The sequence below is a fragment of the Enhydra lutris genome, unplaced genomic scaffold, assembly GCF_002288905.1.
Source record: "Enhydra lutris kenyoni isolate GAN:26980312 unplaced genomic scaffold, ASM228890v2 scaffoldscaffold19, whole genome shotgun sequence".
NCBI classification, from domain to species: domain Eukaryota; kingdom Metazoa; phylum Chordata; class Mammalia; order Carnivora; family Mustelidae; genus Enhydra; species Enhydra lutris.
The window spans coordinates 6538352-6555187 of record NW_019154103.1 but is presented as its reverse complement, the minus strand read 5'-3'; the positions used below and the strand labels follow the sequence as shown (position 1 = coordinate 6555187).

Below are 16836 nucleotides of genomic sequence, written 5' to 3'. Positions count from 1 at the left end.
AAGAGGGAGAAGCAGGCTCCCCTCGGAGCAGGAAGCCTGATGCGGGGCTCCATCCCAGGACCCTGGGATCATGACCTGAGCTGAAGGCAGACACTTAACTGACTGAGCCACTCAGGTGTCCCTTATACATCCCTTTAACTCAAAAAGAATTTAAAATGTATCTTTGTACTGTTTGAATTTTTAAAAACCATCCATATGTATTTTGTTCAATTTAAAAACCAATAAAACTGGGGCGCCTAGGTGGATTAGTGAGTTAAGCCTCTGCCTTCGGCTCAGGTCATGATCCCAGGGTCCTGGGATCAAGCCCTGCATCGGGCTCTCTGCTCATCGGGGAGCCTTCTTCCCCCTCTCTCTCTGCCTGCCTCTCTGCCTACTTGTGATCTCTCTCTCTCTCTCTCTGTTCAATAAATAAATAAAATCTTTAAAAAAATTAAAAAAAACAGGGACGCCTGGGTGGCTCAGTTGGTTAAGCAGCTGCCTTCGGCTCAGGTCATGATCCCAGCGTCCTGGGATCGAGTCCCACATCGGGCTCCTTGCTCATCAGGGAGCCTGCTTCTCCCTCTGCCTCTGCCTGCCATTCTGTCTGCCTGTGCTTGCTCTCTCTCCCTCTCTCTCTCTGACAAATAATTAAAATAAAATCTTAAAAAAATTTAAAAAAAAAAATAAAACTACTTTTCAAGAATTAAATATATTTAGACACAAATGTATTTAAATTTCAAATACATTAAATATATGTAAATGACACATTTTATAGTTAAAGAAACAATGGCTTTATTTTATTATTATTTTTTAATGCCTTGATTTTAGGATGATTAAAGCAGAAGTGGTATTAGCTTTTTATCCATATATTCTGAACACTTAAAACATCTGGAGACCTTGGCTTTCAAACCTTAGAGCCTCAGGATCTTTACATTCTTAAAAACTGAGGTGCCTAAGGGCTTTAAAAAAAAAAAATCCAGGTTACATATCTCAGTGTTTGCTACATTAAAAATTAAACCTGGAAAGGGGTGCCTGGGTGTCTCAGTAGGTTAAGTGTCCATCTCTTGGTTTCAGCTCAGGTCATGATCTCAGGGTCCCAGGATCGAACCCCATATATGGGCTCTGTGCTCAACGTGGAGACTGCCTGAGATTCTCTCCCTCTGCCTCCCCCTAGCGTGTTCTCTCTCTCAAATAAATACATGTTTAAAAAAAATTCAAACCCGGAGGGGCGCTTGGGTGGTTTAGTCATTAAGCATCTGCCTTTGGCTCAGGTCATGATCCCAGGGTCCTGGGATCAAGCTCCAAATCCGGGTCCCTACTCTGTAGGAAGCCTGCTCCTTCCCCTTCCACTCCTCTTGCTTGTGTTCCCTCTCTCTGTGTGTCTCTGTCAAATAAATTTTTTTAAAAATCTTTAAAAAAAAATTTAAACCTGGAAAACTTCACAAACCCAATACATGTTAGCATAAATATTTTATGAAAAGTAACTATATTATCCAAAATACATTTAGTGAAAAAAGTGGTATTGGTTTATGTTTTTGCAAATCTCTTTAATGTTTGGCTTAGTAGGAAACAACTGGATTCTCCTGTTTCTGCATTCAGTCTGTTGTAATATGTTGTTTTAATTGAAGCATATAAAGAAAATATGGTTTCACACAGATACGTAAATGGAAAAGGAAGAAATAATAGGCTTTTCAGATAATTATGGATAGTCTTTTTGATACTATACTCAAACAGGTAAGTGGTAGTTTCTTCAAAGGTTAGCTGTAATGTGGAATCTGAAACAATATCAATGAATTTCCATATTCTATTACACTAAATTTCACTGTTTTGTCCTGTAATTTGAAGGATTCCTTACTCATGCACTGTTCTGTAATATCATGCATTAGTTATTTGGAAAATAAAGACTCTTTTAAGTTATGTAGATCTTCCAAATGTTGGCACATTTTATTAATATTAGCATTGATATCAGAAAAAAGTCCTCAAGCAATGGGAATCAATCACAATGATTGATTCAACTTTATTCAAATTCTAATTTTTCATTATAAAAGTTTAGGTTCTGTCATTGGCAACAGATACTGTCAGTTGTTTTCCTTGAAGTGGCAAACTCATTTTGTTCATTTTTGAGAAAATATTTGCCAAATACCCAAGATGAAATAACTAGTCTGTCAATTCTTTCAAGTAAATATTTTTTCCACGAAAAAAAATGACTAGTTCTGCTTGCAACGAGTGCTTTTCTTTAGGACTACCATTGAATTTCAGTATACAGCGAACTGTTCTGTATTTACCTTCCAATTCATCACCCTGACTATTAAAGAGTCAAGATGTTAATCTTTTTTTTTAAGATTCAAAAAAAAATTTTTTTAGGATTTTATTTATTTATTTGAAAGAGAGAGAGTGAATGAGAGCATGAGCAGGGGAAGGGGCAGAGAGAGAGGGACAAGCAGACTCCCCACAGGGAGCCTGACACAGGACTTGACCCCAGGACCACGGGATCAGGAACTGAGCCAAAGGCAGCTGCTTAACCACCTGAGCCACCCAGACACCCCCTTAAGAGTTTATTTTCAAGTAATCTCTACACTCAATGTGGGTCTCAAACTTACAACCCCTAAGACCAAGAGTCACATGCTTTACCAACTGAGCCAGACAGGTGCCCCAAGATCTTTTTTAAATTAATTTTTTTATTATTATTATGTTCAATTAGCCAGCCAGCCATCATTAGTTGTTTTTTTTTTTTTAAGATTTTATTTATTCATTTGACAGACAGAGATCACAAGTAGGCAGAAAGGCAGGCAGAGGGGGTGTGGGGGAATTAAGCTCCCTGCTAAACAGAGAGTCCGATGCAGGGCTCGACCCCTGGACTCTGGGATTGTGACCTAAGCTGAAGGTAGAGGCTTTAACCCACTGAGCCACCCAGGCGCCTCCAGCCATCATTAATTTTTGATGTAGTGTTCAATGATTCACTAGTTGTACATAACACCCAGTGCTCATCACCACATGTGCCCTCCTTAATATCCAGTAACCAGTTTCCCCTTCCCCCCAACCCCTTCCCTTCTGAAACCCTCAATTTGGTTCCCAGAGTCCAGAGTCTCTCATGGTTTGTCTCCCTGTCTGATTTCTTCCCATTCACTTTTCCCTCTCTAGCCTATGGTTCTCTGCGCTATTCCTTATATCCCACATATGAATGAAACCATAAGATAATTGTCTTTCTCTGCTTGACTTATTTCACTTAGCATAATCCCCTCCAGTTCCATCTATGTCGATGCAAATAGTGGGTATTCATCCTTTCTGATGGCTGAGTAATATTCCACTGTATATATGAACCACATCTTTATCTGTTTATCTGTTCAGCTCCTTCAGTGGTTTGGCTATAGGTGGTCATTGCTGCTATGAACATTGGGGTGCATATGCCCTTTCTTTTCACTATATCTGTATCTTTGGGGTAAATCCCTCAAAGTGCAATTGCTGGGTCATAGGGTATCTCTATTTTTAATGTCTAGAGGAACCTCTATACTGTTTTCCAGAGTGGCTGTACCAGCTTGCATTCCCACTAACAGTGTAAGAGGGTGCCCCAAGATCTTAACTCAGGGATGTTTATCTTGACTCAGCATCAAAAATTAATAATTTTTGCTGAATCGGTGATGATACTTCTCTTTTTTTTTCCTTTTTAATGTGAGTGGTGGCAGTGAAGAATATGATTATCAGTTGATGCCATGAACTTGATTTATACTAAGGCATCAACAATATAACCTACACTGATATTTTTCTAATATCAGTGTAAATATCTACATGAAACAGGCAAATGCTATTATTTGTGAATAATAACAATTTCACAAATGGTTCTGACCTCATGAATCTCCTAAAAGCATCTCAGGGGGACTGAGGGGTTTGTCAGCCATACGGTAAGAACAGCTGGTCACAATAATTACTGAGGTTTTGTGTCTACCATCTATCCACCCGTCCATCAATCCATTCATCCATCCATCCCATTTGTTAAGGGGCTATTCTGACCAGACATCATATTAAAATGAATAGTTTCTTCCTCTAAAACAACACAGATGAGAACAAAACACAAGCCTGTAGAATAATTATACCCTAGCAGAGGAGGTGCCTCAGGAGAAAGCCCACAGGGCTGCCTGGGGAAGTTACAAAAGACTCCTCAAAGTAACCCTGGTTTAGGCGCTGAGCTCAACAGGCTCTGTGAAAAGGTCATGCCTTTCTACTTTAATCCAGAGTTTTTGTTTAGCTCTTGAATTCACAAAGTAGCAACAGACTCTCACAGTCAATATTTCAGTTAAATTTTCTGAACTCTTATTACATTCCTTCATCCCAAGGAAAAGATAAAGAAGAAAGAGGTAATGACCAGCATTCATGAACATTCTGTAATAGCAAGCAAACCCAGAAGTGCTCAGCCACCAGATTTAGTCAGACTGGTCCCCTTACTGGGCAGAAACACAGAAACAAGAACCTCCCTAGAGGGTAGGAGGCCAAGTGAGCCCCTTTCAAGTCTTGGCTGTTTTCTTTCTTCACTGATGGTGGGACTACAAAAATAGTTTTCTTATTTAAAATTATGGAATAATTAAAATACATAGTAAAGTAGCAATTACTTGGGGGGAGGGGGTCTTTAAGAAACTGGTCGAATTAAATAAAGAAGAGTGGGACACCTGGGTGGCTCAGTGGGTTAAAGCCTCTGCCTTCAGCTTGGGTCATGATCCCGGGGTCCTGGGATCGAGCCCCGCATCGGGCTCTCTGCTCAGCGGGGAGCCTGCTTCCTCCTCTCTCTCTGCCTACTTGTGATCTCTCTCTCTGTCAAATAAATAAATAGGATCTTAAAAATTTTTTTTTAAAAATAAATAAATAAATAAAGAAGAGCAACCTTCCTAAAGTTAGAGTAAGAGGTAAGTGAGTTAAGGGGCAGGCAGATGGGATTTTGAGTTTTCTTTCCAAGTTGGTATAAAGGAGCAGTATCAACAAATCACTGAGAAATATAGCTCCACGAGAAATATAGGCCTCTGTCTACTCTGTTTGGGTTAGTAACAGCACCTGACCCTTCGTTACCCAAGTGAAAAACACATATAGTAGACCGCTGCCTCTCTCCCATAATCTCCATTCAACTGGTTTAAAAAGTCTTACAAATTCTTCCTTCATAACCTCTTTCCTCTGCTTCTTGAGCATTTCCATTCCCTTTTGCTATCACCTTACCTCTCAGCGTTTCACTTTCACTCCTAGAATTCCAAATCTCCTTCTCATGCATTGTAAACACATTTCTAACTCATACTGATAATAAGGCTCCCCTTACTGATAATAAGGCTCCCCTACTTAAAATGGTGCAATGATTCCTAGGACCTACAAGAAAAGAAGCAAATTGCTTGGCTGAGAAAATCAATCTGGTCCCTGCATAAATGCCCAGCCTCATAGCAGGGTGCCTCCATATACTTTCTGAACAGGTCAGATCAGTTTCTTTCGCAATTAGAGTTCCTTTGCTCCTGTGTCTCTGTCTGAAAGGCCCTTCCTCCTCTGGGTCTACCCGGTGAATCTTACTCATCATTCAAGATACAATTTACGTGTTTTCTCTTAATCTGAACAAAATGCTGTCACTGCAACCTGGTGCATAGCTCCATCACAGGGATTATGGCAAATATCCAACTTACTGTTTATGGGTCTCTCTCCCCCACCTAGACTGTAAGATCCTTCTTAAAGAAATCATTTCTGAATTATCTGAATTATCAACCTCGGCACATCAGACATCCATTAAGTGCCTGTCCCCTTCCCTCCCGCAGTACTTCCCCAGTGAGCCCTGAAGACACAAATGACTAGACAAATTACAGTCCCTGGATGGTAGGTACAAAGAAGAGAGAGGAGCAGTCACAGTCATGAGTAAAAGAATGACACTGATGGGGAACACCAGACACTAGAACAAAGACCCTGAGCTCCTGCTGCTGAAGTCCCAAGAACTCCTCGATCCTGCCCCCCTTCTTCCAAGTGGTTATCAGAACTTCATGGTTTCATTCATTCATTATACTCCCATTTTCTAGATAAAAACAGTTCTTTAGTACTACTGTCTTCATCCTTCTATCATTCAACTATTTTCTTTGCCTTGATTCATGAATTTATGATTATTAGCAGAATGTAGGCTCCTACTAGGCAAGCTCATATCTTAAATTTCAAGGACAGAGATAGGGCATTTTTTATATATTCACTGGGTAATTATTTTTTATAATTAGAAGGAAAAAAATCTAAGACCCTAACTCCAACAAACAAGCAAATAAACAACCTGTTCTGAATAATTTTTAGCAATCTCCCCCCTCGATAGAGGAGTACATATCTGACTAAATATAGTTACATCAATTTTATAGGGCCATAAACTACTGTACTTTATACAGCTGATTTTTTTGAAAAATTGGATCTCATAGCAAAGTCTCTTCTAGGACCAGGATTACTCTGCCAGGCTTGGGAAATAGCCCTTGGATGCTATCAGTTTTCAACACCAATATATTAGACTTGAGAACCTGGAGGGGAAAAATAGGTTATACTTGTTTTGTGTCTGGGAACTTCTTCCCAAATATTTTTCTATGTATACAAATGCATATAAAGACATAAAATTTTACATAAATAGTATGATACCAGGTATTTGTTTTGCTGCCTGCAATATAATACCTTTTCATATTAATAAATGTAGATTCTCAGTGTTTATATATTATTGTACTGCATTCTTACACATTAAGACCTTTATATCATTATTATTTATTAACCAAGTTATGAAGTATCTGTTCTTTTGCCTATTTTTGTCTGGGTTGTTTAGCTTCTTTTTTTTTTTTTTTTTTTAAAGATTTTATTTATTTATTTCACAGAGCGAGATCACAAGTAGGCAGAGAGGCAGGCAGAGATAGAGAGAGAGGAAGGGAAGCAGGCTCCCCGCTGAGCAGAGAGCCCGATGCGGGGCTCGATCCCAGGACCCTGAGACCATGACCTGAGCCGAAGGCAGAGGCTTAACCCACTGAGCCACCCAGGTGCCCCTGTTTAGCTTCTTTTTAAAAATCAGTTTATAGGAGTTCTCCATAGATTCTGAGTATGAACCCTTTGTCAAATATATGTTAATGGTGTCTTTTGATGAGAGGAGTTGAATTTTGATAAAACCCATTAATCAATTTTTTTCTTTTATGATTAGTGTTGTGTTATAGGAAATCATTGCCAGGGCACCTGGGTGGCTCAGTTGGTTAAGCATCAGACTCTTGATTTTGGCTCATGTCATGATCTCGGGGTTGTGAGATCCAGAGTCCTGGGTCGAGCTCCACACCAGATGTGGAGCCTGCTTAAGATTCTCTCTTTCCCTCTCCTCTGCCCTTCTTCCCACAGCACCCCCCCCCATTTTTTTTTTTTTAAATCATTGCCTTGGGTATGGAAATAGGGAAAAACTGGAAACACCTTATACTTTCATATGTCAATTATACTCCTATAAAGCTGAAATTTAAAAAAAGAAATTATTGCCTACTCTCAAGTCATGAAAATATTCTCCTGTATTTTCTTCTAAATGCTTTAATTTTTTTTTTTTTAAGATTTTATTCATTTATTTGACAGAGAGAGACACAGCGCAAGAGGAAACACAAGCAGGGGGAGCGGAAGAGGGAGAAGCAGGCTTCCTGCTGAGCTAAAGGCAGATGCTTAACGACCGAGCCACCCAGGCACCCCTCTTCTAAATGCTTTAGTTTTATCTTTCACATTTGGGCCCAAGATCCACCTCCAATTATCATTTGCATATGGTGTGAAGTAGGGATCAGTTATTTTTTTCCATATGATTATCCATTAAAAATTTATTTTTCATTAGAATACGTTTTACAATTCCCTTATATATTTTTGTTCCCAAGAATGATTTAAAATACACCTTTAAATCTTAACCTAAGGAATAATCAGCTGATAAATTTCTTAATATAAAAGCATTTTTCCTAAAGATTAGTATTTTAAAAAATATCATCAAGGGTCATGTGTTCCCTGGATGACTCAGTTGGTTAAACATTTGACTCTTGATTTCATCTCAGTTTGTGATTTTACGGTCATGAGATTGAGCCCTGTGTCTGGCTCCACACTGGGCGTAGAGCCTGCTTAAAAGTCTCTCTCTTGGGGTGCCTGGGTGGCTCAGTGGGTTAAAGCCTCTGCCTTCAGCTCAGGTCATGATCCCAGGGTCTTGGGATGGAGCCCTGCATCAGGCACTCTGCTCAGCAGGGAGCCTGCTTCCTCCTCTCTCTCTGCCTGCTTCTCTGCCTACTTGTGATCTGTCAAATAAATAAATAAAATCTTAAAAAAAAATAAAGTCTCTCTCTCTCCCTCTCCTTCTGCACCTCTACCTCCCTCTAAAAAAAAAAAAAATATATATATATATATATATATAAATATATATGTGTGTGTGTATTATCAAGGGTCAGACAATCAAGTAGCAAAAATAATCTTCTGGACAAATTAGTTTTATTTAAAACTTCATTAAAATGCAGTTCATTCATAAATTCAACTCTATAATAGAGTGGTAATTTTAGAAAATTCATAAAGTAAACATTAATTTTTACTATAATTTTAAGAGTTATTCTTTGTTGTTATTGTTAAAATTTTATAATTATAAAATTGCATTTTTGCTTTTGGCAAACAACCATAGAAAGTGAAGTTTTAGGTGTTATTTGATAAATAGCACTGCATTTAGTGGAGCTAAAATTTTAAGTGGAAATATAATTGTCTTCTTTAAATATATATCTACAATGTTTCATGTTATACCCCTTACTTCTCTATCTACAATGGACATGATCACACGACAGGTCTAGAAGAAGGGAACTAACTTTGTTGAGTACCTTCTGTGTATTAAGCATTGAGCTAGATGCCTCTATTCCATGAATCTCAATCTTCATAACAACTCTTCAAAAGAATCCTCATTTTCCCTCCATTTTTTAGGTAAGGAAACCAAGACTCAATGGGGTTAAATATTTCCCAAAATCTATAGCTAGCAAGGGAAAGAAGTGGGGCTGTAAGGGAAGTCTATCTGAATTCAAAACCCAAGCTCTTTTCTCTATACACTACTATTCTCTGGGAGAAAATGGTTGATAAACAAAGACAAATTATGTATCTTAGGACATTCATTGGTAAGTTTCTTTTCAATAATGAAAGAAGTAACGTGTTTTTCTGAATACCTTGCTTAAGATTATGGCATACACTATAAAGGACAGTTAAGAATGTTCACTTACCATGAAGGACTTTATATAACCTAGCTGAGCAGATAAAACTAACATGTATGACATAATTAGTGAACAATATCAAATAGTTCAAATTAACTGTTAAAGTAAGATCTAGAGACCATTGTTGTTGCAGGCATTTTTGAAATGATGACCACACTGAAGGTCACTGAGGTAATGTTTAGAGTGGGCTACATTATGAAAGATCTTGAAAGAGTTAAACTTAATAAAGTGACATTTAAGAGACCCTTGAAGCTTTCTGATCTTGCAAGAGGTGCTTACAAAAGTTTTCTTCAGCAGAAATACTCAGCGTATTTCTGAGTAGAATGTGAACAATGAAGTCATGAAGAACTTTTTAAAATTCTAGCAGTAAAACAAGGGCCTGAACTAAGGTAGTCCTGGTGATAAACTTGAAAATCAAATGATATGTTACTAGGATTAAGATTCTCCTCTCCAGGGGGCGCCTGGGTGGCTCAGTGGGTTAGGTCACTGCCTTCGGCTCGGGTCATGGTCCCAGGGTCCTGGGATCGAGCCCCGCATCGGGTTCTCTGCTCAGCGGGGAGCCCACTTCCTCCTCTCTCCTGCCTGCCTCTCTGCCTACTTGTGATCTCTGTCTGTCAGATAAATAAATAAAACCTTTAAAAAAAAAAAAAAAAAAGATTCTCCTCTCCAGTAGGATTGTACTTACTACAGATAAAATACTATAATTGAAACAAAGAATATAAAAAAACATATATAGTTGTCAGCATGCTCTCAACAATATGGAAATTCTAGATCCATCTAATTTAATCTATATTGTTTTCAGTAAATGGATTTTATTCTGTTACAACAAAGCTGCTCACCTCTGTGAAAATTAAAACATCTTTAAAGACCTCTTACTCTTCCTTAGTCTCGGAAATAACCAGTTTTTCAGGAAAAAAGAAAGAAGGTACCATAAATTAGTGGAATCTCTGTAATGCAAGGCCAACCAAAATGTGATTTATACCTGTATCACATGGAATGTGATTATAGGTTATGACATGTAAATTCTTTCAATTACCTTCAATATATCAAAATTACATTTTATAAAGGGGTTTAAAACATAATTGTCCTAAATTATTATTAGACCAGGCCCACTGAAATCTTCTTTCCAAATCTTTTAAATACATACAGTATCATAAGGATATAAGCCTAATAAAATAAGCACTAAGTGTTTTTTGATTAGATGAATTAGAGCATATCATCATCATAATTTATATGGTAATTAATTCAGACCAAAGCAGAGGGTTATGAAACCAAAACATGAAATAATTTAGAAGAATCCTCTTAGAGATTAACTTTGACTCCAATGGCTTGTTTAAATTCATGGTTTTGTGGTTCCAAGATATCATAGAAAACTTGTTTTTTGTCAAAATGGTCTCTAATGCAAAGCAAATCTTCAATGGAATAGTTATCATTTTTCCCAGTCCAAATAGTCAGGCTGTACCTGCATTAAAATAAAACAGAATTTTATACTGAAAAGTAAAAGATAAGAAACAGTGATAAGGAATTCCAATAAGCCTAAAAATAGTTACTCTCATTTATCTTTAACCCAAATTCACACAGACAAAAAAATTAATTAGCAGTGCTGGAACATATAGTTCCTGTTTCATTCCTTCATGAACATCAAAAGGACTAGAGAGAAAAAAATTCACATTGCCATCATCTAAATTAGGTAACTGCTATATCTGAATTACAGGAATGTGAAATGGCTTTGGAAACCCAGACTGGTAACCCTGAAAATGGGCGAAATTTTGGACAAAAAAACTGAAGAGATTATAATGCTGAATAAAGAATTTGTTCCCTACACAAAACCTACAGCTCTAATTTGGGTTTTTTTTCAGTAGCCTAGGTAGAGTGAAAGGCATGACTGCAAGGGACTATGAAGAGATACAAATGTCACTGACATTACCAACATTCCTATTCACTTACATGTGGCCCCACTCTCCCTTCTGGGGGTGTTTGTATGAGATATAAGACTGCCAAGGGATGTCACTAAGGATGCCAAACAGAATAAATTTAGATCCATTTCTGGGCGTTAAAAAAACAATAATAATATATGCAGATTTATCATGGATGTTAAGAATATACTCAGAATTTTAAAGTTATTTAAATTATATATTTTCATTTCTTCCAGTAGACATTACTTCTATTACAAAACTATTGCATCAGAGTCTAAGAAAATGCAAAGCTGCTAAGTAGTTCCACACTTATTTTCCCCATAAACATTTCAGAATGCAGGAAAAAAATCTCCAAAGTCCTTCTTCTACTACTACTAAGAAAGTCTAACCAAGGTATATGTTCTTGCTATGTTGGCACATTCCGGTCCTTGAGGATTGTGATACCATTCTAGAGATGCACTTTGAATTTTATGTGGAATTTTATTCCACAGCAGCATTTGGTTTGCTGCATAGCAGCAAACCAAAAAGAAATATTAAGCTACAAGTGAGGACACACACAGACACACACACAAATGAGAATTTCTTTAAAATCTATATTTTTACGACTTACCAAGACTGAATCAGAAGGAATTTAAAAATCTGGATAGATTAACTACTAGTAAACAAATTGAATCAACAATTAAAAAATCTCCCAATGAAGAAAAGCCCAGAACCAGATGGCTTTCGGTGAATATTTCCAAACATAAAGAATTAACACCTATTCTTCTCCAACTCTTCCAAATAACTGAAGAGCAAGACAATCCCAAATTTATTTTACAAGACCAGCATTATCTTGATACCGAATCCAGAAAAGGACACTATTAGTAAAGAAAACTGTTAAGTTAATATCCCTGATGAATATAGATGAAAAAATTCTCAATTAAATACTACCAAGCCGAAGTCTGCAGCACAACAAAAGAATCATTCACCATGATTAAGTGGGATTTATCCCTGTGATGTGAAGATAGTTCAACACACACAAATCAATTTTATACATCACATTTAATAGAATGAAAGAATAGAATCATACGATCATTTTAGTAGGTGCAGAAAAAGCATCTGACAAAATTCAACATCCACTCATGAAAGAACTCAATAAATCAGGCTCAGAAGGAACATATCTCAACAATAAAGGCCATTTATGACAAGTCTACAGCTAACAACATACTCTATGATGATAGGATGAAAGCTCTTCTTCTAAGATCAGAAACAAGACTAGGGAGCTTACTCTCACCACTCTTATTCAACATAGTCTTGAAAGTCCTAGCTACAGAAATGAGGCAAGAAAAAGAAATAACAAGTGTAAGAATTAGAAAGAAGTCAAATTGCCTCTATTTGCAGATGACATGATTCTGTACATAGACTTTGTATAGAGACTCAACCAAAAACCTGTTAGATCTAATCAATGAATTCAGTAAAGTTGCAGGATACAAAATTAATTTACAAAAATCAGTAGCATTTCTATACACTAACAGTGAAATTTCTGAAGAAGAAATAAATTGATCTCATTTACAATAGCATCAAAAATAGTAAAAGACATGGGAATAAATTTAATCGAAGTAAAAGATGTTTATGCAAAAATTATGACACTGATGAAAGAAATCAAAGAGGACATAAATAATGGAAAAATATTCTGTCTTCATGTATTAGAAAAATTAATACTAAAATCTTAATACTACCAAGAGATTCAATGCAATCCCTATCAAGATTCCAATGGGATTTTTGACAGAAGTAGAAAAAACTCTCCTAAAATTTATATGGAACCACAAAAGACCCTAAATAGCCAAAGAAATCTTAATAAAGAAGAACAAAGCAGGAGGCATCATACTTCCTCATTTCAAATTATACTATATAGCAATAGTCATCAAAACAGTGTGGTAGTGGCATAAAAATGGACAAATAGACCAACAGAACAGAATCAAGAGCCAAGCATACATGTCAACTAATATTTGACAAAGGAGCCAAGATTACTCAATGGGAAAAAAAGTCTCTTCAATAAATGGTGCTAGGATAATTAGATAGTCACGTGTAAAAGAATGAAGCTGAACCTACATCTTTTTTTTTTTTTTAAGATTTTTAAAATTTATTTGACAGAGAGAGAGAGATCACAAGTAGGCAGAGAGGCAGGCAGAGAGAGAGGGGAAGCAGACTCCCTGCCGAGCAGAGAGCCCAATGTGGGTCTCGATCCCAGGACCCTGGGATCATGACCCGAGCCGAAGGCAGAGGCTTAACCCACTGAGCCACCCAGGTGCCCCAAGAATGAAGCTGAACCTATATCTTATATCAGACACAAAAATTAACTTGAAATGAGTTAAACAATTAAATGTAGGATCTGAAACCATTAAACTCCAAGAAGAAAGCATAGGAATAAAGCTCCTTGACATGGGTCTTTGTAATGATTTTTTTGGATATGACACCTAAAGCACATGAAACAAAATAAAAAATAATCAAGTGGGACTAAATCAAACTAAAAGGCTTCTGCACAGCATAAAAAAAATCAACAAAGTGAAAATAGCCTCTGCAATGGGAATGGGTAAAAATATTTGCAAACTATAGATAAGGTGTTAATATCCAAAATACATAAAGAACTCACAAAAAAACTAATGGTAACAAATTAAAATTAAAAAAAAAAAAAACCCATTTTAAAAATGGGTTAAAAGAAAAAAAAAAAGACCTAAACAGACATTTTTCCAAAGAAGATATATGAAAGGCCAACAGGTACATAAAAAGATGCTCAACATCATCAGTCATTATGGAAATGTAAATCTAAACCACAATGACATACCACCTTATGGAGGTTAGAATGGCTATCATCAACAAAACAAGAGATAACAAATGCTGGTGTGGATGTTAAGAAAAGGGAATCCTTGTGTGCTGCTGGTGGGATTATAAATTGGTTCAGCCACTATGGAAAATAGTACAGAGGAGCCTCAAAACTACCCTATGATCCATCAATTCTACTTCTGGGAATATATCCAAAGGAAACAAAAACATTAACTTGAAAAAATATCCACACCCTCATGTTCACAGAACCATTGTTTACAATAGCCAAGACGTGGAAACAACCTAAATGTCCATCAATGGATGAATGGATAAAAAAGGTTGTGGTATATACATTTATACAGTGTAGTATTATTCAGCCATAAAAAAATGAGGAAACCTTACCATTTGTGACAGCATGGATGGACCCTGAAGGCATTAGCTAAGTAAAATAAGTCAGACAGAAAAAGACAATACTGTACAATCTCACTTACATGTAGAATCTAAAAGGAAAAAAACCCTCATAAACAAAGAGATTAGACTTGCGGTTACCAGATGTAGAGGGTGCGGAGGGGGAAATGGGCAGGTGGTCAAATGTACAAATTTACAGTTATAAGGTAAGTACTAAGGATCTAATGTACAACATGATGCCTAGAGCTAACATTGCTCTATGATTACATAGGCAAGTTTTTTTTTTTTTAATTTTATTTTTTATAAACATATAATATATTTTTATCCCCAGGGGTACAGGTCTGTGAATCGCCAGGTTTACACACTTCACAGCACTCACCATAGCACATACCCTCCCCAATGTCCATAATCCCACCCCCCCAACCCCCCTCCCCCCATTAACCCTCAGTTTGTTTTGTGAGATTAAGAGTCACTTATGGTTTGTCTCCCTCCCAATCCCATCTTGTTTCATTTACTCTTCTCCTACCCCCTTAACCCACCATGTTGCATCTCCTCTCCCTCATATCAGGGAGATCATATGATAGTTGTCTTTCTCCGATTGACTTATTTCGCTAAGCATGATACCCTCTAGTTCCATCCACGTCGTTGCAAATGGCAAGATTTCATTTCTTTTGATGGCTGCATAGTATTCCATTGTGTATATATACCACATCTTCTTTATCCATTTGTCTGTTGATGGACATCGAGGTTCTTTCCATAGCTTGGCTATTGTAGACATTGCTGCTATAAACATTCGGGTGCACGTGCCCCTTCGGATCACTACGTTTGTATCTTTAGGGTAAATACCCAACATAGGCAAGTTTTTTAGAGAGTAAATTCTGAGTTCTCATCACAAGGAGAAATCGTTTTTCTTTTTCCTTATCTTCATTCTTTTTATTGTATTTATATGGGAAGACAGAGGTTAACTGAACATCTGAACATGTGGTGGTAATCATTTCACAATATAAATAAATCTAACCATGATGCTGTACACCTTAAACTCATACAGTGATGGGGGCGTCTGGGTGGCACAGTTGTTTAGGTGTCAGACGCCTAGTTTTGGCTCAGGTTGTGATCTCAGGATCGTGGAATCAAGCCTCAAGTTGGGCTCCATGCTCAGCACGGAGTCTTCTTAGGACTCTTTCTCCCTCTCCCTCTATCCCTCCCCACTGGGTCACTCTCCCTCTCAAATAAATAAATAAATCTTAGAAAAAGACTTATACAGTGATATAATTTCATTTATTTCTCAATAAAACAAAAATACTAAAAAAAAACCCTGTATTTTTTTTTTTGCTAAAATGGCATCTTTATTATTTTATTTGAACACAATGGTGACTAACCTTATGATAAACAGATATGAATTCAGGCTAAAAAAGGAGCTCTCCAGTCTTACTCTGCCTCTTTTAATCCTCTCTCTATTATATTTAAAGTGAAATAGGAAAAAAAATTACCTCAGGGTACCTAAATTATATTTATTCAAATCAATTCTCAAGTTTCATTTTTAATCCCTTTTTATTGTGAAATTATATAGGAAAAATGCATAATACATAAATATGCATTTTAATGAATTATTATAAAATGAACTCTAGTTAACCAAAACACAAATCAAGAAGTAGAGAACCACCACTACACTGGGAAGTACTCATATGTCACTCTATAATCAACATTTCCTCTACCCTGGACTGCTCACAATCTTGACCTTTGTGGTAGTCATATTCTTACTTTTCTTTATTTACTACCTATATAGCCATCCCTAATCAGTACAGTTTAATTTTTGCCCGTTACTTAATTTTATATAAATGGAATCATATGATGCATAATTTTTTTTAGTCTTGCCTCCTTTTTTTTTTTTTTTAAAGACTTCATCTATTTGGAAGATGGAGAGAGACAGAGAGAGCAAGCACATGTGCACCAAGTGGGGGAGGGAAAGAGGGAGAAGCAGACTCTCAGCTGATCGGGAAGCCTGATTCAGGGCTTGATCCCAGGATCCAAGATCTGACCGAAGCGGAAGGCAGATACTTAATCAACTGTGTGTAAAGAAGTGAAGAGAATCTGCCCATGTCTGTACATGACAGAGAAAGCCTACCAAAGACATTGCTAGATGAGGGGCTCATTCTACCTAAACACTTTGCAACAGTGGGAATGGCATCCCTGAGCTACAAGTGGAAGCTTTCTTCAATTAGGTTTGGTCCCAAGAAGCTATGAAGATAAGGAAAGAGTGAACACGGAAAAGCCATAGTTGTAGGTATCAGACTATTCCTGTAGTAACTCAAAATTTAAAATTTAAGCAACAGATAAAAGATTTTACTTAGAGGGGTTCCTGGGTGGCTCAGTCAGTTAAGTGTCTGCCTTTGGCTCAGGTCATGATCTCAAGGTCCTGGTATGAAGCCCTGCATCGGGCTCCCTGCTCAGCAAGGAGCCTGCTTCTCCCTCTCCCTCTGCCGCTCCCCCTGCTTGTGCTCTCTCTCTCTCTCTCTGTC

At 37.2% G+C, this 16836-nt stretch overlaps 1 protein-coding gene across 1 annotated transcript in view; it reads right to left on the bottom strand.

Annotated features, from left to right (window-relative positions):
* Nucleotides 1–10301: 10301 nt before the first annotated feature.
* Nucleotides 10302–16836, bottom strand: part of LOC111148399 (family with sequence similarity 151 member B) — a 30597-nt gene continuing 24062 nt past the window's right edge. Inside the window, exon 6 of the mRNA XM_022504916.1 lies at nucleotides 10302–10653. Within this exon, the coding sequence (XP_022360624.1) occupies nucleotides 10494–10653 (160 nt within the window). The 3' untranslated portion in view covers nucleotides 10302–10493. The remainder of the gene's footprint in view (nucleotides 10654–16836) is intronic.